A 27,068-nucleotide genomic window follows, 5' to 3' on the forward strand; every position below is an offset into this window, starting at 1 on the left:
ATATCCAGTTTCTATCTACTCTCTTCCACTTTAGAACTACTGCCCCTTGTCCTGCAACTAAAGGCTTCGGTAGAAAGGCCTTGCTCATCTTGTTTCTACAGGCCCCCTTTATATATTGAAAAGCTGCAATAAGGTTTCCTCAGAAACTTCTTTTCTCCTGGCAGAACAACCCCAAATCTCTCAGCCTGCCCCCATATGAAAAGTGCAACAGCCCTCGGACCATTATCAGTGTTCTCAAAATTAATTTCAAGTACCATGTCCTTCTTGAACTGGGTACCCCAGGACTGAATGTAGGACTGCAGGTGGGGTCTGTCACGATCCGCTCAACCCGAGCAGGAGTTGTGATGGTTCGACCCCAGGGTGCCAAAGACAAAAGGCAAGAGACTCAGGTTTTGTTAAGCAGAAAGCAGTAATGCAGTTTATTGTGAGTAACAATTCAGTTTTGCGATAGAGAGAGAGAGAAAGGATGGGATATAGGTACCAACAGATGGGACGCATCCTCGTGGTCATCTGACGAGACGCGTCTTCAATCCGTTGGGGAGAAAGAGATCTTGAAGTCTTCTTCAAAGTCACTTTTTATAGTCCTTTTCCAAAGTGAGTGGCCAAAAGGTGGGAAGATCTACGGACTATAGTATGTGGAGATCGTAGCCCCATGATGCAGGTGCAGGAACAGGGTGTGATAACCAGCACCCTGCAGCACCATGGCAAGCACCAGGCACAGCTACAAACAGCCCTTGGCCCGCGGGCATCCACCTCGACCAGGCCAGAGCTCCGGGTCAGGGCTAGGGGTGCAATCTCAGAGCCCAGGCTCTGATGATGGTTCTGAGGCAGATCAGAGAAACTTCAGACCCACTCTTACAGGGTCTCACCAGAGCAGACTGCAGAGGCAGAATCCCCCTCCCTCTACCTGCTGAGCACACTTGTGCTACAGTCTAAGGTACAGCTGGATTTGCAGGCTGAGAGCACACATTGCTGGCTCGTACCCATTCTCTCATTCACCAGCATCCCCAAGTCCTTGTCTGCAGGGCTGCACTCAACCCATTCATCACACAATCTATTAATCATCCGGTCTGTGTTAATACCAAGTACTGCCCTGACACAGGTATAGGATCTTGCACTTTGGTCTTGTTGAACTCCACATGGTTTACACAGACCACCATCTCTAGCCAAGCAAATGATCTTCAAAGATAATTTATTCCAATACAATGAGGATGGTATAGTAAGGGAAACATCCAGTAGCATCACCTCTAAGATCCCGATTAAAATAAAAAAAAATTACACTAAAGTTTTACTGTGAATTAACAAGAGCTTCAAATTTTGTTAAAAAGGGAATTAAGAAAAAAATATGCACTGAAACTACTGAAAGAATCTGTAAAGCTGCTGTAGTTCTGCAGTGAATCTGGAGGACGCTTTGGTTTGTTCCAATTTATCCAATTCCTAAGGTATTCTGTCTTGAAAAATTGACCACTTGACCCCAGATGAACTGGTATAAAGGCAAAGAGAACAAATACTTCCAAACTATGACCAATCTCTACTACATACTGCAAGAAGTAAATCATGTTTTGATTAACTGCATCTCACCATGGACAAAGCTGGGCATGCAAAGTGGCTATCATTGCTGTACAATATTTTTAGTCTGGAGAAAAAGGTAATACCCATAGAACAGCAAACCTGACTTAGTCGTACCACAATTTTGTGTCAAAACTTTAGTCAGGAGAAGCCACAAATATCACATGTTTTGTAGTTAGAAACTTCTCTGTGCATCTTTTAGGACGGAACTGTACCCCAAAAACCTATAAAAGTAACCATGTCAAGAAAAATTTTCCAAAGATTCCTAAAAAATTCAGGAGTACTCCACTACAAAATTTCAGACATTTCAGAACATTTCCACTTCAAGCTTCAAGCAATTTTATGGCAATGCTTGAGAGACAGCATACTTAATACATCCAACATCTGTGTTTGCAATAACTCCTTATTTCAGTAAATTATTTCAGGTACGGGTACACATTCTCGAAGATGCAGAGGGTTAAATAAAAAGAATGACACAGTTCAGGCAATTTGAGAAACTTTTCTCCTTTTATTAATTTTTCCAACACAGATATTCAAATATTACTGAGAAGTAGGCAACCAACTACAACACTAAAGGACCTATGGAAGGAATGCTAAGGAGAGCTAAACCTATCTGTTGTACTTTCCTATACTACAAACAACATCCTTACCAAACCATTAATCTTACAGCTAACTGAATAACTACACTAAGTCCCTAACAGGCTAGGTTTCTGCCTACAAGGTGCTGGATGCAATTTCCATCAGCCTCAATCTCTTCTCTGAGGATGTGCAGGTGGAGACAGTTTCTGCCTCACAGACATGGGCAACAGCACTGTTGTAACTGGAAGGTGAAGGGCAAGGCAGAGGTGCGAGTGCACAAGGAATCCACGTGCCAAGGTATCTTCCTTCCACAGGAGCAGGAAAGCAGCCTCAGGATTGCCAGTGACAAATGCAGTGTTCACGTGGCTGCCATTGGGTGTGAGCTCCCCAGCAAAGCTCTGTGCAGGGAACTCCTCTCAGTGGCTGGAGAGCAGCATCCAGAGGCCAAAGTGCAGCTGATGAAAAGCTTGTATTGCCTCTCTGTGGGCGGCTGGATCTCGGAGCAGGTGCTCAAAGAGGTTGAGTGGCTCGACCCCTCGCATGGCTGGTGGCAAGCTGATCTCTGCAGGGAGCCTCTCGTTGCCCAGCACAAAGTGATCCAGGCGTCCCCAGTGCACGCAGAAGCGCAGGTAGCCCATGATGTCCCAGAGCCGCTGCACAAACTCCCTCCTGCTCCACCGGGACAGCGGTACGATGGTCAGCGCGTGCATGACCACAGTCTTCCAGGTGGAGCTGGAAAATGCTGTGCCCTGCAGGATGCACGTGAAGACCTGCAGGCATTTCAGGTGCAAGCTCTGACACGGCACCTGTCTGGCGACGTGCTGGAAGAACTTCACCTCTGCCACAGCGTACGTCTCAGGCCACACTGTGCTTCCAGTGAAGCTGGCCTCGGCGGGCTGGCTGCTCACAAAGATGTCCGAGTCCCCTTGGCGCACCCCAAAGAGCACCTCCACCATCAGGCTCCTCTGGCCTCTGCTCAGCCAGAATCGGCAGGACCGGCTGCAGGGCTGAAACACCAAGTGCCATGAGTAGCACTGAGGCACGTGCAGCCACGAGCATCTCACCAGCTGGTAGAACCAGCGGGAGGTTTTCTCCACGTCCAGGTAGGCGCCGGTGCAGAGGGTCTCTAGGAGGCTGCGCTTCTGCCGCCGCTCCTCCTGCGAGTGGTGCAGCAAGCACAGCAGCTTCTGGCCCAGCTGCTCCCCCTTGCACGTGCACACCAGCTCCACACGCACGCTGAAGGTCCTTGCTGCTGCCTGCCCTGCGCTGTTCTGCTCTAGGTGGAAGGCGTGCCCTGGCGGGGGATTCAGGGGGACCAGCACGCGGTACACCCCATCCCACTCCTGAGGAATCCAACCCTCAAAGGCACTGCCCACTCCTATGGCTTCCTGAGGCACTGGGTAGAAGCTATTGCTCACGCTGTCCACAAAGACACGTGTGAGGCTCTCCATCAGCTCAGCTGTCAGTGAGCAACCTCTCTCCAGATCCTCTGCAGGCCACTGTATATAATCCAATAAAAGGCTGCCTTCCTCACTGCCAGCATCTACGGTGTCTTTGCGGTCTTCAATTCCACCAGTGCTGCTTTCTTCCTTGCCACCATCACTGCCTTCTTTTTCACTGGCAGCCACGTTACCTGGTTCCTCTTCTTTATCTTCATTCTGGTTTCCCTTCACATTTGCATCATCCTTGTTTCTATCACTGTTATCCTCTTTCATAACTTCTTTATTTTCTTCCTCGGCTGCAGCAAAACCACTGTGGTCTACTTGATTCCCAGGACCACTGCTATCTTCCTGCACAGTCCAATCACTGCTCCTTTGCTCACTGGCATCACTGCTTTCCTGCTCCTTCACATCCGTGTTTTTGTCCTTTCCGTCTATATTGTCTTCACCTTCATTTGTATCATCATTGTTGCTCGCCCTCGTATTTGCAGTACGGGATTTTTCATCATTTCCATCTCCTTCTTCTTCCTTGGCAGCATCCTTGCCTTGCTCTTCCTCCACATCCTTGTTTTCTCCTTCATTTAGGCCTTCCATATTACCAGCAATATCGCCAGGATCGTCTTCACTTCCTTCAGTATTGTCCCCTGGGACATTCCCATCACTCCGTCCTTCATCTTTCTTTAAGTCATGGCCATTAATATCACTGTCTTCCTTCACCTTCACATCATCATTGCCTTCGATGTTATCATTCTTCTCTCCTTCACTTGCAGCCACAGGACTTCCTTCTCTGCTGCTGTCGTCTGCCTCCACAGTCACATCCATGTTTTCTACACCTTCCTTGCAACCAACACTGACTTCATCCTGCTCTTTTCCTCTCATATCTGATATAGTCTTGCAGGAGATCTGGTCATTGCCACGGCTGCTGGACTCATGGCTCCTTCTCCTGCAGCTAAACCAAAGGCCCAAGAGGAGCAGGACTCCAGCAAGAGCCCACAATGGCCACTGCTGCAGAGCACCAAAGAGCACGGCTCCCCAGCCCTGCTCCTGCTGCTCCAGCTCCTGCAGCAGCCGAGCCATCTCCTGCTCCAGAAATTCCTCACGCTCCTGCATTCGCCAGTGCTCGTCCTCCTCCAGCCCATCCCCTGCTGGCTGCGGGTACTGGATCAGGCTTTGCACGAGCACGAACAGCAACGCAAGTAAAGCCATGGTCTGCAGGAGGACACAGAGAGAGGGTTCAGTGGGGTCACAATGGAGACAGGCAGTGGGGGCAGGAGGCACAGGGACGTGGTGGCAGGAAGGAAAGGGCCCCGGCAGCAAGGCTGCAGCGCTGCCCCAGCAAGCAGCGTGCCCTGAGCAAGGCGCTCCCGCCAGGGGCCGGGCCCTGCCTGCAGGGGCAGAACACACGGCCCGGGGCCGGCGCTGCTGCCCCAGCCCTCCTCCAGCCCCATCCCCTCCCTGTGTGTGCACTCACCGCTTGCCCAGGCTCTACTGGGGCAGCAGCACCCGCTGGGGCCTTTTATAGCTGCCCCCATTGTGACACGGCCCTGTGCTGTCACAGCCCCAGAGCTGTCACAGCCCAGCCCCGCCCGCTGTCCCCAGCCCGGGAGGGAGCTCAGCATGGCCCTGGGCACCAAAGCCCCAGCAGACACCAAGTACAGACCCATCCCTCGGGAACCTGGGAACCCCTGAGCTGCCCTTTACAGCAGGCACAAGTGTCCTTACACACAACCCTTGTCAAATATAGATTTGGGTTTCACGGCCCATGGATGTTCTTGGTACACTTTTAAGGATGAGCTCTTCAGAAACAAGAGTTCTCTTCATTTACCTCTGAGATTATCTTCATCTCTGAGAACAGAGGCCTTCTTCTCTGCTGGGGCCAAAGGGTCTTCATCACTCTTCTGCCTGCACAGACTTCTCATGGAGTCACAACTACTTCAACATCTGCTGCCTTCAGCATGGATGCCTTTGCTCATGTCTACAATGTGAACGCTCCATCTCCCATGCATTTCAATGAGTTACAGGCATATTTCAGTCTATCACAGTCCATCAAAATGGCCTACAAAACAATTTCAGCCCAAGACTATGGCATCTCCTCATTCTCCTCCCACCTGGGACTTGATTTCTTCTTTACTGACCTTCATGTCTCAGGGTGCTCTCTCTAGGTATCTTCACTCTTTCCTTTTTCTCACTCAAGAGAGAATTTATGCTTGCAGGTTTCATCTGTGCACGAAATCTTTCCTGGGCCTGTGGATGGCCATGTTATCTGTGTCAGGCAGTGGCCGGAGCTGTTTATGGTGTAGAGTTTTTCAGCAGCCGCTCTGGGGAAGCAAACGCGGCCTGGCCAGCGCTGCAGCAGGGGCAGGGCCCAGCCCGGCCCAGCCCGGCCCCTCCAGGCCTGTGGGCCACGAGGCAGAGCAAGGCCAGCCTGGCCTGGCCCGGAGCTGCTCCCGGGATCCCATGGACCCCAACTCAGCCCGGGCTGTCAGTGGGGCAGCGCTCAGTGTCAGCAAGACATTGGCAGCCATGGCCCGGCCAAGCCTCCCCTGGGCCCACGGCCTCCCCTGCCCTGCCTGCCCATCCGGGGGGAGCTTCTCTCTTCAAACGTCGGAAACAAGAGTGAACTTCCCAGGGTTTGTTTGTTAACAGCATGTAAATACTCAAAACTAGCAGCTGACTGGTTCTGTTGGATCTGGAGGAAGCTGTCAGCAGTCCTCGCAGAGAACCACTTCCGTAACTGATGGATTTTGTCTTTAAATAAAACCAAACTATATTAAACCACAACAGCTGCAAAAAAGCCTAAAGGGCTGTAAAATAAAAATTCTGTACCATTCCGCCTAATGAATACTCTGCGGATGTAATTCTGGGTGAGGATACAAACAACACACACAAAAGAGGACAAAGATAGTTATGTCTTGTTGGGTAGTCATTCCTTTGGGGAAAAGAAAATAAACATGTAAATCAGTTCTTCCAAAAGCAAACTCTCCAAGTTTAACTATTTAGAAATCATCAGAAAAAAAGCAAATCCTGTATTTAACTGAACACAAAATTAAGGTTATTTCCACGTTCCTGGCACTGGATGGACAATGTAGCATTCCTGCTACAAAAGCTAGAATTACTCCTAAAGCTTTTGCACATCCTGATCATGATAAAAATTAGGGCCAGTGTTTTGGACAAGAAGTCCTGAATGAAATAAATAGGAAAAAACCTCACCCAAACATTTTTCTTCAAGATGTCTCACAAACCACGGCAAGAAAAAATTAAGTTCTGATGCTGGCTAATAAACAGCACTCCGGGGAAAAACAATATTTTATCATTATTAATCTGACTAACTGGAATATAATTATGACAATTATTTTTTGGCTCAGTCACTTCTACTTAAGTTTGTATGTGTTTGTCTGGCTCAGTGCAGGGTAGCGTTAAGGTACAATCTGAAAACACATTGTCATGCACTGCCACTCCTATTCCCCTAGGTGAGATTTATTTGGCAGTATGTTGGAAAAAAAATCCTGCTTCACACTGCAAAATTGTGTTAAATGCTGGGCACTACACTGCTATACACCACCACTGTGTATCGCATCCTTTCTCATGTTTTTTTGTGAAGACAAAGACGTCAGGGTTTGTTTTCTAAACCAGTAACACTTTAAAAGATCTGTTTATTAATTGCCAGCAAGATCACTTAAGAGCAGCTTATGATTAACAGTTCTCACTTGCAGGACACAAGTAACTAACATACAGAATATGAGGGAAAATTCCTTCCCATCTGCACCCATGGGAATTTGATCTAAGGAAGGATCAATGATATGCTTGTAAAAATACTCTAAAGCATTTTCCCTGCTTAGAGCTGTGAAAAGCAAGGGCTGCAGAATATTCCAGATTGAAATGCCAACACTGCACACTCCTTACTGACACAGATGACAACACAAGTGGCAAAGTAATGAAGAATCAGGTTTGATCAGTCATTTACTATTGAAAACAGCTTGGAAATAAAACTCTGAGCATGACCATTGATAAGATTGTAAGTGTGACATGACCTAATAAAATTTCACAAGTAAACATTAACAGAGGATAGATTAAATTGCAGCCAAATTAATCACTGTTCTCACTCCATAAAACAACACAATCCAATCTTATGCGCTGAAATTTCCCATCACAGTGAGACATATTTGCTATCACCAAGGATATTACACTGGAAAAATTTAATGTGAAAAGCACAATTCCCAATGATTTTCAAGCTTGGAGCAAGCTGTCTATTGGAATCACTGCATCTCTGCAGCCTGGCTCACACAGACCAGTATTCTCAAGTTAGTTGCAGGGATTGTCTTTCCTGAGTACATATTCAGCAGTCAGTTTGATAGTCTCTATTTGCTGTTTTTCTCAAAATTAAATAGTTTTTTACAGCCTGGTGATTAAATAAGCATCCAGCTAACTCCCCTTCTGGGTTAATATTTCACTGCTGAGTTGTAGAAGCTGGAATAGCGACGGGGTTCTATTCCTTTGAGCAGCGTATCTCAGTGGACTTGGCTTACAACAGCGTCACTGGTTACTTTAAAACCTCCAGCAGCAGAGTCACAGCAAAAAGCCTTCAAAAGCAAAAATGTCATTCTGTTCTGATAATATGTATTAGCATTTATAAGACATATTTAGACTTCTTAGCATGAAATCATGTGTGGTGACCATGCTACCATTCCTCAATTCCATCATGGTGTAAGAATGCAGCAATGTTGAACCAAATTGGTTGAGACTCAGAATTCCCTTTGGAACTACTGACAGACTTTTTTAATGACAAGCAACACCTAAATTAGCAGAAAGGGAACATCTCAACAACTTCAAAAATACCTATACCTAATGAAAACTTTGAAGGACTCTGAAATTAAAGGCTATATAATTTTCAAATACAGCAAAGAACAAAGGCCGCTTCACTTTTCTTTAGGTAGGAGCAAATCCTTTCTCATGTTGGAGAATACATGTGAAAATTTGTGTGACCAACTGTAGAAATTCTCAACCAAATTTCTGAGATAAAGAATTGCATGACTGCAGCAATTTATCCAATTTCTAAGTTATTCTGACTTCAAAATTGACCCCTATATACCAATATATTGGTACAAAGGCAAAGAGAATAACTACTGCCAAATTCCTTCCGATCTCTATTACATACTGGAAGAAGTAAATCATATATTGATTACCTGCATCTCACCATGGACAAAGCTGGGCATGCAAAGTGGCTCTCATTGCTATACAATATTTTTCAGCCTGGTCAAAAAGGTAATACTCGTAGAACAGCAGGGCCTCTCCAAAATGATATAGATAACCAGGAATAGAGAAAACATGACTTACTCTTGCCACAATTTTGTGTCAAAACTTTAGTCAGGAGAAGCCAAAAATATCACATGTTTTGCAGTTAGGGACTACTCTGTTCATCTTTTAGGATGGAATTGTTCCCCAAAAACCTATAAAAGTAACCATGTCAAGAAAATTTTTCCAAAGATTCCTAAAAAATTCAGGAATTCTCTGCTGCAGAATTTTAGGCATTTCAGGGCATTGTCACTTCAAGCTTCAAGCAATTTTTATGGCAATGCTCGAGAGACAGCATACCTAATTATCCGACATCTGCGTTTGCAATAACTCCTTATTTCCGTTAATTAGTTCAGGTACGGGTACACATTCTCGAAGATGCAGAGGGTTAAATAAAAAGAATGACACAGTTCAGGCAATTTGAGAAACTTTTCTCCTTTTATTAATTTTTCAAACAGAGATATTCAAATATTATTGAAAAGCAGCCAAGCAACTACAGTAGGGGACTTCAATTCCCTAAACTAAAAGTAACTGCAAAATAGTTACAACACTAAAGAACCTCTGGAAGGAATGCTAATAAACAATTCTCATTATGAAAATGGGGACTACCTATTCTCCTATGGAAAACTGAGTTAAACCTATCTGCTGTACTTTCCTATACTACAAACAACATCCTTACCAAACCATTAATCTTACAGCTAACTGAATAACTACACTAAGTCCCTAACAGGCTAGGTTTCTGCGTAGAAGGTGCTGGATGCAATTTCAGTCAGCTTCACTCTCTTCTGTGAGGATGTGCAGGTGGAGACAGTTTCTGCCTCACAGACTTGGGCAACAGCACTGTTGTGACTGGAAGGTGAAGGGCAAGGCAGAGGTGCGAGTGCACAAGGAATCCACGTGCCGCAGCATCTTCCTTCCACAGGAGCAGGAAAGCAGCCTCAGGATTGCCAGTGACAAATGCAGTGTTCACGTGGCTGCCATTGGGTGTGAGCCCCCCAGCAAAGCTCTGTGCAGGGAACTCCTCTCAGTGGCTGGAGAGCAGCATCCAGAGGCCAAAGTGCAGCTGATGAAAAGCTTGTATTGCCTCTCTGTGGGCGGCCGGATCTCGGAGCAGGTACTCAAAGAGGTTGAGTGGCTCGACCCCTCGCATGGCTGGTGGCAAGCTGATCTCTGCAGGGAGCCTCTCGTTGCCCAGCACAAAGTGATCCAGGCGTCCCCAGTGCACGCAGAAGCGCAGGTAGCCCATGATGTCCCAGAGCCGCTGCACAAACTCCCTCCTGCTCCACCGGGACAGCGGTACGATGGTCAGCGCGTGCATGACCACAGTCTTCCAGGTGGAGCTGGAAAATGCTGTGCCCTGCAGGATGCACGTGAAGACCTGCAGGCATTTCAGGTGCAAGCTCTGGCACGGCACCTGTCTGGCGACGTGCTGGAAGAATTTCACCTCTGCCACAGCGTACGTCTCAGGCCACACTGTGCTTCCAGTGAAGCTGGCCTCGGCGGGCTGGCTGCTCACAAAGATGTCCGAGTCCCCTTGGCGCACTCCAAAGAGCACCTCCACCATCAGGCTCCTCTGGCCTCTGCTCAGCTGGAATCGGCAGGATCGGCTGCAGGGCTGAAACACCAAGTGCCATGAGTAGCACTGAGGCACGTGCAGCCACGAGCATCTCACCAGCTGGTAGAACCAGCGGGAGGTTTTCTCCACGTCCAGGTAGGAGCCGGTGCAGAGGGTCTCTAGGAGGCTGCGCTTCTGCCGCCGCTCCTCCTGCGAGTGGTGCAGCAAGCACAGCAGCTTCTGGCCCAGCTGCTCCCCCTTGCACGTGCACACCAGCTCCACACGCACGCTGAAGGTCCTTGCTGCCGCCTGCCCTGCGCTGTTCTGCTCTAGGTGGAAGGCGTGCCCTGGCGGGGGATTCAGGGGGACCAGCACACGGTACACCCCATCCCACTCCTGAGGAATCCAACCCTCAAAGGCACTGCCCACTCCTATGGCTTCCTGAGGCACTGGGTAGAAGCTATTGCTCACGCTGTCCACAAAGACACGCGTGAGGCTCTCCATCAGCTCTGCTGTCAGTGAGCAACCTCTCTCCAGATCCTCCTCAGGCCACTGTATATAATCCACTAAAAGGGTGCCTTCCTCACTGCCAGCATCTAGGGTGTCTTCTTGGTCTTCAATTCCACCACCGCTGCTTTCTTCCTTGCCACCATCACTGCCTTCTTTTTCACTGGCAGCCACGTTACCTGGTTCCTCTTCTTTATCTTCATTCTGGTTTCCCTTCACATTTAGATCATCCTTGTTTTTATCACTGTTATCCGCTTTCATAACTTCTTTATTTTCTTCCTCGGTTGCAGGAAAACCGCTGTGGTCTACTTCATTCACAGGACCACTGCTACCTTCCTGCACAGTCCAATCACTGCTACTTTGCTCACTGGCATCACTGCTTTCCTGCATCTTCACATCCATGTATTCCTCCTTTCTGTCTATATTGTCTTCACCTTCGTCATTTTCATCTCCTTCTTCTTCCTTGGCAGCATCCTTGCCTTGCTCTTCCTCCACATCCTTGTTTTCTCCTTCATTTAGGCCTTCCATATTTCCAGCAACATCGCCAGGTTCGTCTTCACTTCCTTCAGTACTGTCCCCTGGGACATTCCCATCACTTCGTCCTTCATCTTTCTTTAACTCATGGCCATTAACATCACTGTCTTCCTTCACCTTCACATCATCATTGCCTTCGATGTTATCATTGTTCTCTCCTTCACTTGCAGCCACAGGACTTCCTTTGCTGCTGCTGTCGTCTGCCTCCACAGTCACATCCATGTTTTTTCCACCTTCCTTGGAATCAACACTGACTTTTTCCTGCTCTTTTCCTGTCATATCTGATATAGTCTTGCAGGAGATCTGGTCATTGCCACAGCTGCTGGACTCATGGCTCCTTCTCCTGCAGCTAAACCAAAGGCCCAAGAGGAGCAGGACTCCAGCAAGAGCCCACAATGGCCACTGCTGCAGAGCACCAAAGAGCACGGCTCCCCAGCCCTGCTCCTGCTGCTCCAGCTCCTGCAGCAGCCGAGCCATCTCCTGCTCCAGAAACTCCTCACGCTCCTGCATTCGCCAGTGCTCAGCCTCATCCAGCCCATCCCCAGCTGGCTGCGGGTACTGGATCAGGCTTTGCACGAGCACGAACAGCAATGCAAGTAGAGCCATGGTCTGCAGGAGGACACAGAGAGAGGGTTCAGTGGGGTCATAATGGAGACAGGCAGTGGGGGCAGGAGGCACAGGGACGTGGTGGCAGGAAGGAAAGGGCCCCGGCAGCAAGGCTGCAGCGCTGCCCCAGCAAGCAGCGTGCCCTGAGCAAGGCGCTCCCGCCAGGGGCCGGGCCCTGCCTGCAGGGGCAGAACACACGGCCCGGGGCCGGCGCTGCTGCCCCAGCCCTCCTCCAGCCCCATCCCCTCCCTGTGTGTGCACTCACCGCTTGCCCAGGCTCTACTGGGGCAGCAGCACCCGCTGGGGCCTTTTATAGCTGCCCCCATTGTGACACGGCCCTGTGCTGTCACAGCCCCAGAGCTGTCACAGCCCAGCCCCGCCCGCTGTCCCCAGCCCGGGAGGGAGCTCAGCATGGCCCTGGGCACCAAAGCCCCAGCAGACACCAAGTACAGACCCATCCCTCGGGAACCTGGGAACCCCTGAGCTGCCCTTTACAGCAGGCACAAGTGTCCTTCCACACAACCCTTGTCAAATATAGATTTGGGTGACACGGCCCATGGATGTTCTTGGTACACTTTTAAGGATGAGCTGTTCAGAAACAAGAGTTCTCTTCATCTATCTCTGAGATCATCTTCATCTCTGAGAACAGAGGCCTTCTTCTCTGCTGGGGCCAAAGGGTCTTCATCACTTTTCTGTCTGTGCAATCTTCTCATGGAGTCAGAACTACTTCAACATCTGCTTGTGTCTCTAGGAGTCGCTGTCATTGTCACTGCCACCATCTTCAAAATTTTTACCCTTAAACAGAGTTAGCCAACTTCTCTGACCAATAAATAAACTTCTGTTTCTTTCTGCTATCTCTTTGTCTATTTGTCTCCAAAGGACTGTGAATACAGGAGAGATTATACTCAGCCCTTTTCTGGGGAACACATCTATAAATGGAACTGAAGAAATGGAGAGGGCAGAAAGGGAAACAGTTTCTGACTCGAGTACTTGCACAGTGGCCACAGGTTTCCACTGCTAGACAGACAATGATGTCAGGTGGATCATGCCCTCCCATTACTGCACAAAAGGAGAACAATGTTGGAATTTCTTAAACTGCTCTGAATTGGATTTGCATAACACATGTCATTAGTAAAAGTAGTCAAAGAAAGAGTTTTGAACCCTTTTCCAAACTAATGCCACTTATCATATATCTTGCCTGCATTCTTCTAGGGAAGCTATTTTTGATGTTATCCCATCCTTCTTTTTACCATGGAGCAAAAATTCTCCACCAAGTATCATTCTTTTGTTTCTTCTCATCTTCCAAGATTTACTGAAGTGGATATGCAGTGGAATACTTTTGTATTTTTTTAACAGAATTCTTCTTTATCCAATTGAGGCCTTTTTGTGACCATGACAAAACAAAAACTGTTTTGAGCTGCAGTTTACACTGTTAAGAGGTTGATATGGGTCAGTTCTCCAAGGTTATTCTTAGTTCAACTGCTATGTAAACTGCTGATGTCAGTGACTGGAGGCTGCTCTCCAGGACATTATATATACAATAATTATATGACAGAAAATGCAACATATAGTTGGATCTGACCTCCAAGTTCAGCAGCTTAAAAAAGAAAAAAAAAATGTCCATAAGAAATTTTCTGGTTTTCCCATCCCTAAATGCTTTCACATTTATATTTAGTTTACTCCACATGCAAGAGACTTTCATCACATGGACAGCAGTACCCATCTATCTTCAAGTTGAGTATATTTTAAGTCTCAATGATCACTGCCTCCAGAAACCATATTTGAGACAAAGCAGTCAAAGTCTTTTGCATAACTATGCAGTCATCCACTACTAGAATCTTCACTCTCTTATGAACACATCATGTTTTATCTCAAAGGAATCTGAGATAGATTTTTCGGAGAAATAACAAACCATCAAAAATTAATTAAATAACAAACATGGGAAAAACACCACTTCCTCACTCAGCACATGCTCCTTGATTTTCATAAGCATTCAGATTTACTGCTGCTGATAGGACCACAAGAGCAGTTTTTTCTGGTTTTACTTCCTCTTCCAGAAGAGTAACCACAGCTGCAGAAAGCAAACTCACTTCTAGGCTCTCTTATACATCACCAGTTTACTACCTATATTCCAACCAGTCATAGTTGTGCAACACCTTATCAGAGTACTGGGATTACTGCAGTGTCACAGACAGTTTAAGTGAGGCTCAAGGAGCTGTACAATTTAAACTATGTTTTATATGTATAATTAAACGATGCATGACATGGAAATAAGCCAGCTGTACTAAAACTTAACAAACTAACTGCTCTGATGCAACAGTGAAGCATCTCATCAGTTATAAAATGAAACAGGTTTAAAGCAAAAACAATATAGAGAATGGAATGTCCGACATTGTAAAGTAGCATGTTCAAAGGGCCGTTTTTGAACATTAAGCAAGTGTACTCATCCAGTTAAATTTTCAAAAGAATTTGTGGCACCAAAATGTCCTCTGTTTGCTTTTTCACTATGTTTAAAGAATGGATCACTCTTAGGAGGAAGAAAATCCCATGTGCAATACACTGAACAAAATGAAACAATCCTTAAACATGGCTAATTTCCACGTGGAGCTGATTATTTAGCACTGTCATCTTTCAGCAGAGGAGAAAGATCTGCCTATGTTTAGTTTACTTATGTAAGATGAAAAAAGTGAGGAGTGTGAATTTGATCTTTCTTCAAGTTACTTCAGTGGCCAAGCTCTTGCCATGGCTTCAGTGGGAGTGAGACTGCATCTTAATTTATCCAACATGGAAAAAAACACATCAACTGAGAATAATGCTCTTGTTATTAGATTTCAATTATTACCATAGTTGTTTTTAACAGTGCTAAGTAAATCCTGCTTTAAAAGCCAAAGGTTGCCTTCAGTGATGCTTTTTCCTATGTACTGTAGCACAATGCAGGATTCCTGGTCCCCTCACCAAGCCACCACTGTCCACAGAAGGCAGGGCTTGCTCTGGGGCATGGCCACATTCCCACATGGGAATGATGTATGTTTGTGGATGCCACTGGTGATGGGGCTTGGGCATCTCCCTCAGACAATAAACTAGGGTGCACACTTTTGCAAAATAAACACATTCACTGAGAACAAGGACTACACTTACTAAGATGTCCATGAAAAGCAGCAAAGCAAATCAAATCAATAGGGTTAACTTTGCAATTAGGAATCTGGACTTCTGCTGGGTAATTTTAGGATAGCCACAAATTGAAAAAAGTTTAATTTTCTTTTCTTTTCCTTAGAAGGCAATCAGCCTTCTAGTTTGGCTATTCTTTACTTCTGCCTATTAAGTAGAACCTAGAGAAACCCTCAGAAAATATGTTTGGAAGTACCTCTCAATGAATTAAAAAAATATTATTATTCGGAAGATAGACAGAAACAAGACTGTCTATGCTGTATAAATTAAACTTATATGAATTTGTACACAGACCTTTCCATTCTTTAGTAACAAAACTGATGCTGTCCTGAATATGGCTTTAATGAATGAGACTGAAAAACCTTCTTCATCTACTGCAGAGGTTGGAACGAGGATGTTAAATGAGGCAGCCAGCAATGAGGATGTGGTGCTTAGGGAAGCTGAATGTCACTTTTATGCTTGAAGAGTTCTGCAGTTTGCATGAACATCACAAGTTACCTCCAGGCTGCATGAAAATGAGTGATAAATACTGTTTCTCTTAGACTGAAAGAAGTGCTAGACAAAGAGTATTAAAAACCAGAATATTACTCAGAAATCATCTCCTGGTTTTCTAAAGATAGCAATCTTCTATTAGAAGATGATTTGTTACCTCCTCCATACATTAAAGCTATAACATAATAAAAGCACCTCAAACTTGTAGAAGTATCTAAAACACACAGTGTCTTAAGTAAGATTAAGTAAGGTCTATGCAGTGAGAGCATCCTAAAAACATTGCAAGAACAGTGGCAATTTAATGTGATAGTAATGACATGAATCAATATCTAAAAGTTAAGTCTAAGTGAAAAAGAGAATTTTTCAACTAATGGATCAGGGAAAATGTGGGATTAAAGGATGAGATATATGATTAAAGATCACAGTGTACTATATTAACACAGGTGGAGAATATAGGATTTAGATTCTGTATTACAACATATTTTAACTGAATTGTGTGTGTAGTTTTAGTTTTGTACGTTCACTATTTTTTAGAACACATTTTTAGACTGGGGCAAACAATAAAGGAAATCCATTGTATGACACTGCATTGATCCCCACATTGTTCACTGGAATATCTTAACATTTTCAGCACAGGTTCCCACTTCTTAAGATGAAAACCCAGAAAAGATGAAAACCTATAACTGCCATAAAGAGAAGGTCTAAAATTTTAAGTGCTGTCTGAACACAAAGGAGTTGTAATATGCTGTGGTTTATTGAAGCACTCCTGCAGCTACAGACACATCTTGAACTACCCCACCTTCTCTCTCTTCCCTGCCCACCACTGACTGAAGCAGCTGTGAGATCCAGTAACTGCAGAGCAAAATCCTGCTTACTTTCAGCTCTCCTTCCCCAGAAAATGCTCAGCTCTTCTGGGAAGATGGACCTATGTCATAAACACATGGCACCTTGAAGGGAATGAAGCCTTCTCTTCAAAGACTCGTGTGACTAGGCTTTTGGAACTGCCTGATGTGGCCAGTTTTTTGTCTGTTTTCCATAAAGATGGGAAAGAACTCTGTATTCTGCTTCTCATGATATTTCAAGTCTTAATTCCAAAGAACAGAGATGCCAAGACTTGTCAGTGACATGACTAACAATTTTATGGGAACTGGCAAGACTGTTCATTTCTCCTACATCTTACTCACAGAAACCTTGGAATTATTCTGTCTGAAACACTTGGGGGAAGGAAGGTAGACTTAATTATGACAACTTTATTAAATATTCAGTACTTCTGACATCCTGTTATCAACAACAAAAATATGGTTTAATTATCATAGGCCATACTGAAATCATTTACAATACAAAAGTGTGAAAAAACAGCAGTATTTTTTTTTTCTTTTTCAATGTGGAAAAACACAAACCTTTCACCCCCACCAGAAAGTAAGACAAGGCACAATAAATTCTCGTCATTCTCTTTCTTCTGGCTTTTCAGTTCCATCACAGCTCTCCAAATTAAGATTTATGTACTATTTTGCATCAGTATCTGTTGTTGATTTTCCCTCCCTACAGGGATATAGGTGGATAAGTTTGGACAGGAAATGGTATCCCTCAAGCCAAACTGAAAGGTTTACAAAGTTGCTAATAAAAGTTTGGGTCAGGGCCTAAATATCAATCATCTGCTCATTGTCTTTTTAAATGAGCTCAGGCATTTTCCCAACCTCTCCTAGCAGGTCTCTGCCACTATTTTAAACTAAGACTTCAGCCGTTTCTTTTTTCCCTATGTTGACCTCAATAATTTTTCTTTCTTCCCCTCTTTACCTGCCAAATGCATCCATCAGGATTTTGCCAAAGGCTATCTGCTTTTGAAGTTGAGAGGAATTCACTAATCGTGAGTGTCAAATCCACAATAAATGCCATTGCTGTATGGTATATGCTGCTTTTGGGAATTATCTCAAAAGGCCTAGCTGTGAGAAGGCTAGCTGTATGTTAGGAGGGTTTTACTGCTAACTTTCACAACTCATGTCAGGTCTTTCAGTTTCTGTATTCATTGGCTTCAGTGAGTGCAACTGTTTCCTGAATTTATTAAAATGTTGTCAAGATCCCTTGATCTTGCTTCCTCCGTCTCTCTCACACAAACACATCTATACACAGTGGAATAGTATGCACAGCGGCACGCAAATCTAGCAAAAGAGAAGCTTGTAAATAAATACCATGTCATTCTGCTTACTCAATAAATTCCTCTGCGTAACTGGGATAGGAGACAATTTATCTCCCTGTTCCCTCTCCTCTGTCTCCTGCTCTATAGTGCCTAGCAGGGTGCGATATGCATGTGCTAGGGCCCAGCTCACTGTAATAATCCTTTTCTCTTTAGAACCATCCTGGCACTTCCCTTTTAAGTAGCTTGCAACCTCGATTGGATCCTGAATCTTTTCAGTTGGGAATTCCCAGATTATGGGGTCAGAAAATTCCTTTAAAATCTGGCCCATTTTCTCCCATTTGCCATTCCACTCAAGATTCCTCCTGCCGAGCTTGACTCCTAAATCAGGAGTCTTCCCAGCCCCTTTAGAAATCTCAGCCTTCATTCTATATAGACTGTAAATGGTGCAACAAAGACTTACTAAATTAATTACCATAAAGATGATTTCCTTAATACTCAAGGAGATCAGGGAGATCTGAATGTTTTCTAATAAAGATGTAACCGATTCAGAGGAGAGGAAAGGAAATAAAGGCAGGAAATCTTCTTTGCCTGCTTCTCCTCTAATAAATAACACAAACCATGATTTATACATTCCTGAAGCAGATTCCAACATTCTCATAAATCTCCTGTAAGCCATTGCAACCAAGCCTAGCCCGATGAGCATTTTCGTCAATATTCCTTTCATACAAAAACTACGCATCAAAGACAACACCAGAGCTATCTCCGGATGAGTAAACAGACCCATTGACCACAAAGGCATCAAAACATCAAAGAAACCTAACGAGCCGACATACAAACAGGTCCCCACAACGAAAGACATTATGGATTTAAGAAACTTAGCCATGCCGACAGCTGAAACCAACATAGTATTAGATAAAAGTTTTTTCCACTTCTTTCTGGTGCTGATAATCTGAAGGTCGTGAGTTCCTCACACGGGGCACCAAAAAGTATGTCCAAGTTTAGGACAAATTTGGGGAAAAAAGAGCTCCAAAGGGCCCCCCCCCCCCCCTTTTCTTTTTTACAATTCCTTCCTTCAATGAGCTCAGAAAGAATTGTTCTTGTGGTGAAAATGGAAAAAACTTTTATTAACAAAAATACAAAAGAAACACTCCCCCAACCCAAACCCAGATGAGACGAACCCAGCCGGTCCTCGCCGGGGAGAGTGGCAGAGCCTCCCAAGCCGACCTCCAGCAGCGGCCCCCGAAGTCCAGATCCTTGTCCTCCGGAGTCGGTGCAAATCCCTGGAGCAGGGAGAAGGGAGAGAGGGGGAGGGGCAGCCGGGAGCAGGCCCAAAGCAAGCCCAAGACAAGCTAAAGCGAGCCCAAGACAAGCAAAAGCAAACCCAAGACAAGCCAACACGGGGGCACAGACAAAACAGCTGGGGGAAAAGGGAAAAAACGGCCAAAGAAGCCAGGGGAGGGGGTCACAGCTGAGCAGACGGCAGAGAGCAAGACACAGCCCACAACCGAAGCGCAGCAAGAGAGAGAGAGCCGGAAAACACCAGCCTAGATAAAACCATCCGAGGGAGGGACCGGCAGCTGCACGGGGGAAGCAAGGAGAGGAGCCAGTCCAAACATCAGCCCATAACAGTGTTAAACTCATGATAAACATATCATAAGCCCAGATGAAGGCTTTACAGCCTGTCCTCACACCATCCTGAGTACAATTCTGCAATGCATAGGAAGATTCAAGTTTGAAAAACAGAGCAGAAACAGCTCCCATAAGGGCAGGATGCTGACATAGTTGAAACATAGCTAACTGGAAAGCATTTGTTTTAGCTAAAGAAGGCTCCATCAGTGACACATCTCTGTGCCTGTGAAGGTGTACTGGACATTTAAAGCAACAAGAAATCTACCTTCTTTAAAAAACTGTCCATTAATACATAAATACATAAAGTTAAAACCCCTCAGATTGTACCTTTCTCAACAGGAACTACACACAAAACTATGAAATTCCACAGAGAAACAGGTCTTTGTGACCTAAAGAGGCAAGAACAAAGAAAACTGTGGCAATTGGGGTGATGGAAACATGACACAACACTTGTGGCTCATGCAGCAGAGTGTTTAATGGGAATATTGCACAGGTCATATACCCTGCTCAGACTCCATGTTTGAACCCGACTGGCTGTGACTGGTCACCACCCACCTCACTGACCAAGAGCTGCCTGCTCATGTTCTTGTCAGGAATTGGCTCTCTACAGCCAAACTCCACCTTCCTCTATGACATACAGAGTCCAGCTCTATGCTGTCATAGAAAACCACACAGGGAGAGTTTAACGACACAGTGACGGAAAAAGAATTGCAAAAATAAATGTCAGTCCCCTTAAAACACTTGAGGCAGCGCTCTGGACTTTCTCTGATGCTCTAGGAAGGGGTGAATGTGCTCCGTGTCTCACATAATTCCCACCAACCACATGGAAATGTCACAATGCGCCTCAGAACGTTTCAAGTGCCACTCCCTTCCAATTTACATAGTCTGTTAACATCCTCTCGAAGCAAACAGACATAATAGTCAAAAAAGACAGTTATATTTCAGAAACATGTGCCCCTACATGCAAAAAAAACTCCAGAATTTAATACTATCCCCAGGCAGAATTCATCCATCATTAAGGCTATTACGTATTTCCGAGACAGTGTTTTGCTTTCCTAGTAAGTAAACAAATGAACTGCTGGCAAAATCACATCAAAACAAAAGTGGCAGAATCAGAAAAAAAATACTGAAAAGTTTACCTTTATAGGAAAGCTTCAGTCTTGGGATGTTTTGTTTTGATGTTCCAGTGACTGGAAGGAACAGTGTCACTAAAGACAGCAGGCTGCAGGCATGTGGCACTTGCAAAGCTCTCATTCTGCTCTCTTCTTCTGTGTCTTCTTTTGCACTATGGTGAAATATCTCCCCAATTTTCAAACAAGCCAAGTTTTATCTGGAAGAAGAAAAAAATGAAAACATCTGTAGACTTGCATTATTGCACAAATAATAATTCTATAAGCAAGCCAGACATATCTTTAAAAAGTAGCTCACTTAATTTCTTTGCTACAAAAGTATTTTTTCCTCTAGTACAAGTAAAAACGTTTTGTTTCTTTGATACTAAATTTACACATTTTGACACTGGGAAAGTATGTAAACTTTTCAAACATGTGTCTAGCATCGCTAAGGTTTAAGCACAAATTAAATTAATGCAGTATCCACAAAAAGAATATTTGCCATTCAAAAGTAACCACGCAACTTGTTGGTTCATACCCGACCACCCGATATCTTATTGTTTTATAAATTTTTCTATCTCAGTACAACAGCCAGTGTATGTTTATGCTATGACTAGAATGAACTGTAATGTCTCAGATGCAATGAGGGACAATGAGTACATACCCATCAAAAATTTCATAAATAAACTAAGAAAATTTGATAGAACAAGCAGTTTTGTTTAGTTTCAATAGAAAAAAAAGTTAATGCCTATGATTGATTTAAGTATGGTATTTCCAGCAGAATAACTGCCTCAACTCATCCACCAAAATGTCCTATAAACTTTAATGAGTGTTTCAGGCTGGGGTCAACAGGCTGATACAAGATTTTGTTAGCAAAGTGTGCAACTAAGCCAGTTTCACAGCACTTTTCACTTAATAAGTGTCATTCATATTCCATAAATCTTGAAGTGTTTTACAAATGAAAGCAATTATCACTGTCCTTATTTTCCCTATGCAAAAACAGAACCATAAAGCTGCAGTGAACCTATTTCCTCAAGGTCACACAACTAGCATAGTAGTTGAAAAGAAAATACAAAAAGCAATCCTGATGTCCTTTGAACCCAGCTTTGTACCAAGGGATCCCTTTTGCCCAATAACTCCACTTTTGCACATGAAATTATTTGAAATGGCATCTTCAGTTCTGAAGGCAAAACTTGACAGTCAATAAATCACAGAGATCAGAGTATGAAAATATTTGTAAGACCAGATCCTTCCTCCTGCAAGTGCATGATGCTAGAGGTCAAGGCTGGTGAAATGACAAATACCAATGTTTGAGTAATGCTGTAAAACCAAGGAGTAAGGAAATGTTATGGTTAGTCAAGAGATTAATGGCTCATGACTTGTTATGAAAATTCTTGTCTGAAAGGTACTGAAACTGCCTGATTAAAAGAGCAATCCTAGTGCCCACATCAGCCAGCACCTGCACAGACATCAAAGGAGAGGTTCCTTACAAGCCCATGAGAGATGCAGCACAGTTTGTGGCCCCTGGTCTGGCACTGGAGCTCCTGCTCTGGGTCAGGCAGCTCTGTGAGCTTCAGCAGCACCCAGAACCAATTCAGCACCTCCTGATGCAGGCAGTTCATCCTTCCTGGCTGAAAGGATGGAAACAGTTCTCTCTGACAGAGGAAATGAAACTTGGGCTTTCTGAACCTCCAGACCTTCTGTCAATAGTAAAAGACAAGAAGTGTGCAAGAAGAGCATGATAGTGATAGAGAAGAAAGGAAACAATTTGTAAAATGCCCAAAGTGTGGCTCCTATTGCAGAACACTGAGCTTCTTTCTTCTCAGTTCCCTCTTCACCACTCACATTCAGTGCCCTACTTTTGGCCAAGTGTGAGTACATGTTCATGAGATGACATGAGAAGAGATACAAAAATGAAATGCCTGTTTCATCTTTTCCTTCCTTTTATTATAGTATGAGATCCTAAGAGAAGACCCTTAATTCTTCTGGGCCAACACATACATTTGAGAGTGGACCACGAAGGACTGATGTGGATCAGACTATCCCAGGGTTAAATTGCCTTTAAAAATTTACTTAAGGGGAAGAAAGGGAACAGAAGGGGAGGGGAGAAGAGGGAATGTATAAAGATGAGACACCAGCACTGTTCATCTTCAGCAGGATGATAGTGACAAACCATACTTCAAAAAGAAGCAATTAAGAGAGAGCCAGTCTCCCTGCAAGTATGTTGAGAAGTCATGGCCTGAAGGTCTGGGCCTCAGCCAACAGGGAATTCACCAAAGGATTTGGGGCTCATTTTCTTGAGGCAAATTATTGTGAAGAATCAAGACTAAATTTTACTAAAAAAACAGCTGTGTCTGTACACTGGCATTTGCTGAACTGATTGAGAATCAGCACGAAAGTTGCCCCATAGTGCAGAACCTCGCTTTTTCATTTAGGTTTGGGTTTTTTTTGGTTTTTTGGGGTTTTTTTTAGTTGGGTTTTTTTTCCCCCTTATCCCTTTTATTTGAATAATGTCTGTGAAAAACCATTTGCTTTCACAAGGCAGTTAGTTTACACTGGAGGCAGCTGCTCTGTGAGCTCGCGCCAACCCTGTCCTGTCTTTAGATTCATTGCAATCTGGCCAGATTGTCACATATATTTTTAGTTTATGATGGTCCTCTAATACAATTCCAGCTACCACACAGAGTCCTTCCAACAGTCTAGCTCAGGTTAATGAACTTCAGGCCAACTAACTTGCCATTAATCTTCAGAAAAATATCCTTCCTCCCCATAACACATGCAATGTCAATCAGTGTCCTGTGCTGAAAAGACCCACAGTCACACTGGTCAGAAGCAAACAGTCCCATGAGCAGAAATAAAACATAAAACCTAAAAACAAATTTGACTCCCCCAGGCTTTCTTTCCCCCAAAAGTTAAGAATTTAGTCAGAGAAGAAAAAATTACTGGTTGGTTTCAGCTAAGGACCAACTCGTTTTAAAACTTCCTCACCACGAACGGATCCAAAATAAACGAGGAAAGAGTCTGAAAAGAAAAACGCTGAGGCTAAAGGCATTTTCCCACCTTGGCTTCAGCTAGGAAATAGCACTGCACTCTGTTAATTATCACCAGCAAGAGCGACCAGGGACGGAAGCCTCGCATACACCTCGCTGAAACAGGGGCATTTCCAGAGGAATAAAGGAGCTTTTATTTGCCCCACACAGGGCGGGAGGTGCAAGGCTGAGGAGAGGCTGAGCAGCCTGGCTCCATCCTGCTAGGACCTCCCAGCGGGGCCCATAAATTCGGAAGGGGATGCTGGTTGGGCTGCCAAAAGGCAGAAAGCTGAACTGCTGGTGCCCTGCCATCCTGATGGAGAGAGGGGCTGGGCCTGACTGGCACATGTGTGATGTCACGTTCCTGAAATGAGGTGTCACCTCCCTGCAATTGGGCACGTTCAGTGGAGCCTATAAAACAGATTGCTCCAAAGCTACTGTCTGAAACAAGAAAACCTGGAGCCAATTTACTAAACATAATTTATTCCAGGCCCTTTGTGGCAATAAACAGAGCTCTTCAGCCTTCTCAAACACACAGACAGTAAGGAGCTCTGTGCTTATGGAAGCTTTTTCAGATAGTTCAGCTCAAACCTATCTAAATTCAAAATCTTGCATTCACAAATTCTGTGTAGTTTCCGACTTCTCCTGGCGTCAGCAAGTCCAGAGCTGAAACTACTGTAACCCATCTGCAAACACACACTTTTTAAACTGCATTCATGATCCTCTCAGTTAACTCTGTTAAAAAAGCCTTTATGGAATTGGAGGATAATTTAAAATCTGTTTCCAGCACTAGTTTTCCAAGGTCATTTTAAAATTCAGAATTTTATATTCCAATAAAGAGTTATGGTCAGTTTTAGTGAATCTAATAGCAATGTTGCAAATTGTGACAACTGAAAATCTAGAGCAACCTAGTCACTATAAGCTTAAAAATTCATTATAAACCAAATGAGCAAGTTGCCTTAGCCAATATACAATATATTCTATATAAAATTTTTTATCACTGATGCAAGAGTTTTTCTTTCTTCTCCTTATCTATCCTTGTTTGAGATCTTGGGGTTTTATTTTGCTTTGGTCTATGGTGTCAGAAGAGAGCAAAAGATGTCCCTTCCAGACATCAACAAAATAGCATGAGTGGCCAGTCAGACAAACATATTGCTTTAAAAGATTTAAAACTAAACAGCTACAAGAAGAAACAAAAATTACCCCACCTGCAATTCAAATTTATTGAAAGCTACATTTTCTCTTTATCATCTCTTTATTAAGTATATGTACTTTATCTATATGCACACAAATTTGAAGCATATTACTTTAACTACAGATACACAAATATATGTGTCCAATGCATTATGTGGATATCTCACCTTAAAATTATCATACAAATTCCAAAAGAAAAATTACTGTGTTTGTCTACTGTGTGGTTCAAAACTGTACTATAATCATGAACTGGATATTGAATTGTCATTGTTAGTAAGAGGGAAAACTGTAAGCATACATAGATAAGCAACTTCAAAAATCAAATAGACTAAAAATAAAATTACATCTTTAGACTTACTTAACATTCTTAACTTAGTTCTGCAATAAAAAATATAACATTTATCCAGAGCACAATGAAACTATGTTCTTGTACCCCTTAGATAGATGGTCTGTTTGTTATTTGGCAGAAGATGCTTTTCTCTTCATTGTGAAATCTCAGTTAAATCTAACTCCATCCAAGAATTGGTAAACAGTATATTCATCACTATTCCCCTACTTATTAAATAGGTTGGTTTTGTGCTGTTTATAGTCCAGAAAATGGTCTCTTTCAGGATTCAGAAAAATACTGCTTTTTACACAAATCCAGATCAGCATTACCTCACTTCCCAGCACTAGGAGGAATTAATGAAAAGACGACAATGGTACAATCAAAAAACATTTTATGAACCTACAGTGGGTGATTTTTTTTTTTCATTTTGTTTTGCTTAAATTACTGAGTTTAGTGTACCTGGTTTAGATGAGGTTTTGCCATAGAGCAGTCTTCACTACTGTTCAATATCCAAACAATTAGCAAAGACTCATAAGAAGCATAACCCAGCTTATATTGAGTTTACAAAACTTTAAAGGCTTTAACTTTTACTGAGCTCCTCACAGGATTTGCACACTATCCATTCAACACCAATAACTTGGCAAGAAAAATCACTGCTCTGATTCCCACCTGAGAAGAACCAAATAGAGCAAAGAAAAATGAAGAGTTTGAGAGACAATGAGGATGCAACTGAAGGAACAGAGTCAGCAAAAAATTGGTTTTATTGCAGAGAACCACTGGATTATAAATAAAGCTCTCCAAGAGAGAGAGAAAATACATTTGAGGATTATAGTGGATTTTTTGTTGAAATCAACTCAAGCTCAAGTAAAAATGGTGACTAAGGAAGTGAAACATGGGAGAAGAAGGAAGGAATTCCCTCATTTTGTATACTTTTTCATACTTTTCAGCATCTTTCTGAAGGGAATCTACTGGTGGCAGCATTTCTAACAGGTAGGTAGTCCATCTGGAGATAAATACCAGCATAAATGGTAGAAACTTTATAGAGTGATCTGTGTCACATTACTCTGAAGAGCTTATCTGACCATGAAATTTACTGCTGGGCACCTAAAATTTTACACGTAGGAAATGAGTACTTTACCCTCAAAAGATATCATGATATTTTGCAGGTCAATGTCAGTGTGGTCAGGATTACACCCAAAGATTCCACACAGAAACAGAAGTAATCTTTTCAGAAAGTGGCAGATGGACAGCCATGCACATAGACATGTTAAGTATCATTACAAATGATGATTCTGAGAAATTTTATCATTGGCATTATATCTTTTGGACACGTAACACATAAATCCAAGACTGATGATAAAACAAGTGCTATTCTCTAACCCTAGCTATATGTATATTGTGTCTTCTTAAAAAAAAGCCCAAAAACCAAACCAAAACAAACAAAACAAAACAAAACAAAAAAAACCCACCCCCAAAAAAAAAAAAAACACCTCAGACTCATAGCTTTTTACATTCTATAGACTGTTTCTCAAACACAGTATCTATTGTTCAAGAAAAAGGATGGGATGGAAAGCAGCTTGTCATTTAATAATGATATTGGCAAGAGGAGGAAGGCACATAAATAAAATGTCCCACCAGGCAGAGGAGCAGCTGGAATCTTTGCACAGAAATATCAACATGCCTTTTACTCTAAAGTTAGATGCATATGTATCTCATGGGTTCTTCTTCCTCTTGTTTCTTCATGGGTTTTTTTGAGGAAGGAACTATGACTTCAGGTATTACGTCCATAATAACAGCTTTCCACAGGCTCTTTATTTAGAAAGACATGAAAATGCCCTACAAGTCTGAGCATCAAAAAGATAAAAATAAAAATAAAAAAAAAAAAAGTACAAAACCCAAAC

The 27,068-nt window shown here is 43.6% G+C and overlaps 3 protein-coding genes across 3 annotated transcripts in view; all 3 read right to left on the minus strand.

The window, feature by feature from the left end:
• Nucleotides 1-27,068, minus strand: part of SEMA3D (semaphorin 3D) — a 136,256-nt gene that overhangs the window by 75,343 nt on the left and 33,845 nt on the right. Inside the window, exon 2 of the mRNA XM_079303047.1 lies at nt 20,647-20,837. Coding sequence (XP_079159173.1) covers nt 20,647-20,761 — 115 coding nt within the window. The 5' untranslated portion in view covers nt 20,762-20,837. The remainder of the gene's footprint in view (nt 1-20,646; nt 20,838-27,068) is intronic.
• LOC306801567 (inositol 1,4,5-trisphosphate receptor-interacting protein-like 1) lies at nt 2,472-5,300 on the minus strand. Its single transcript, XM_079304740.1, has 2 exons — nt 4,516-5,300; nt 2,472-4,065 (listed from the first exon to the last, which is right to left on the minus strand). The coding sequence occupies exons 1-2, from the start codon at nt 4,791-4,793 to the stop codon at nt 2,565-2,567; spliced, it is 1,779 nt and encodes a 592-aa protein (XP_079160866.1). The 5' UTR covers nt 4,794-5,300; the 3' UTR covers nt 2,472-2,564.
• On the minus strand, nt 9,633-12,102 carry LOC306800755 (uncharacterized protein). Its single transcript, XM_079303083.1, has one exon. The coding sequence runs from the start codon at nt 12,079-12,081 to the stop codon at nt 9,904-9,906; it is 2,178 nt and encodes a 725-aa protein (XP_079159209.1). The 5' UTR covers nt 12,082-12,102; the 3' UTR covers nt 9,633-9,903.

The sequence above is a fragment of the Erithacus rubecula genome, assembly GCF_903797595.1.
Source record: "Erithacus rubecula genome assembly, chromosome: 4".
Lineage (NCBI taxonomy): Eukaryota > Metazoa > Chordata > Aves > Passeriformes > Muscicapidae > Erithacus > Erithacus rubecula.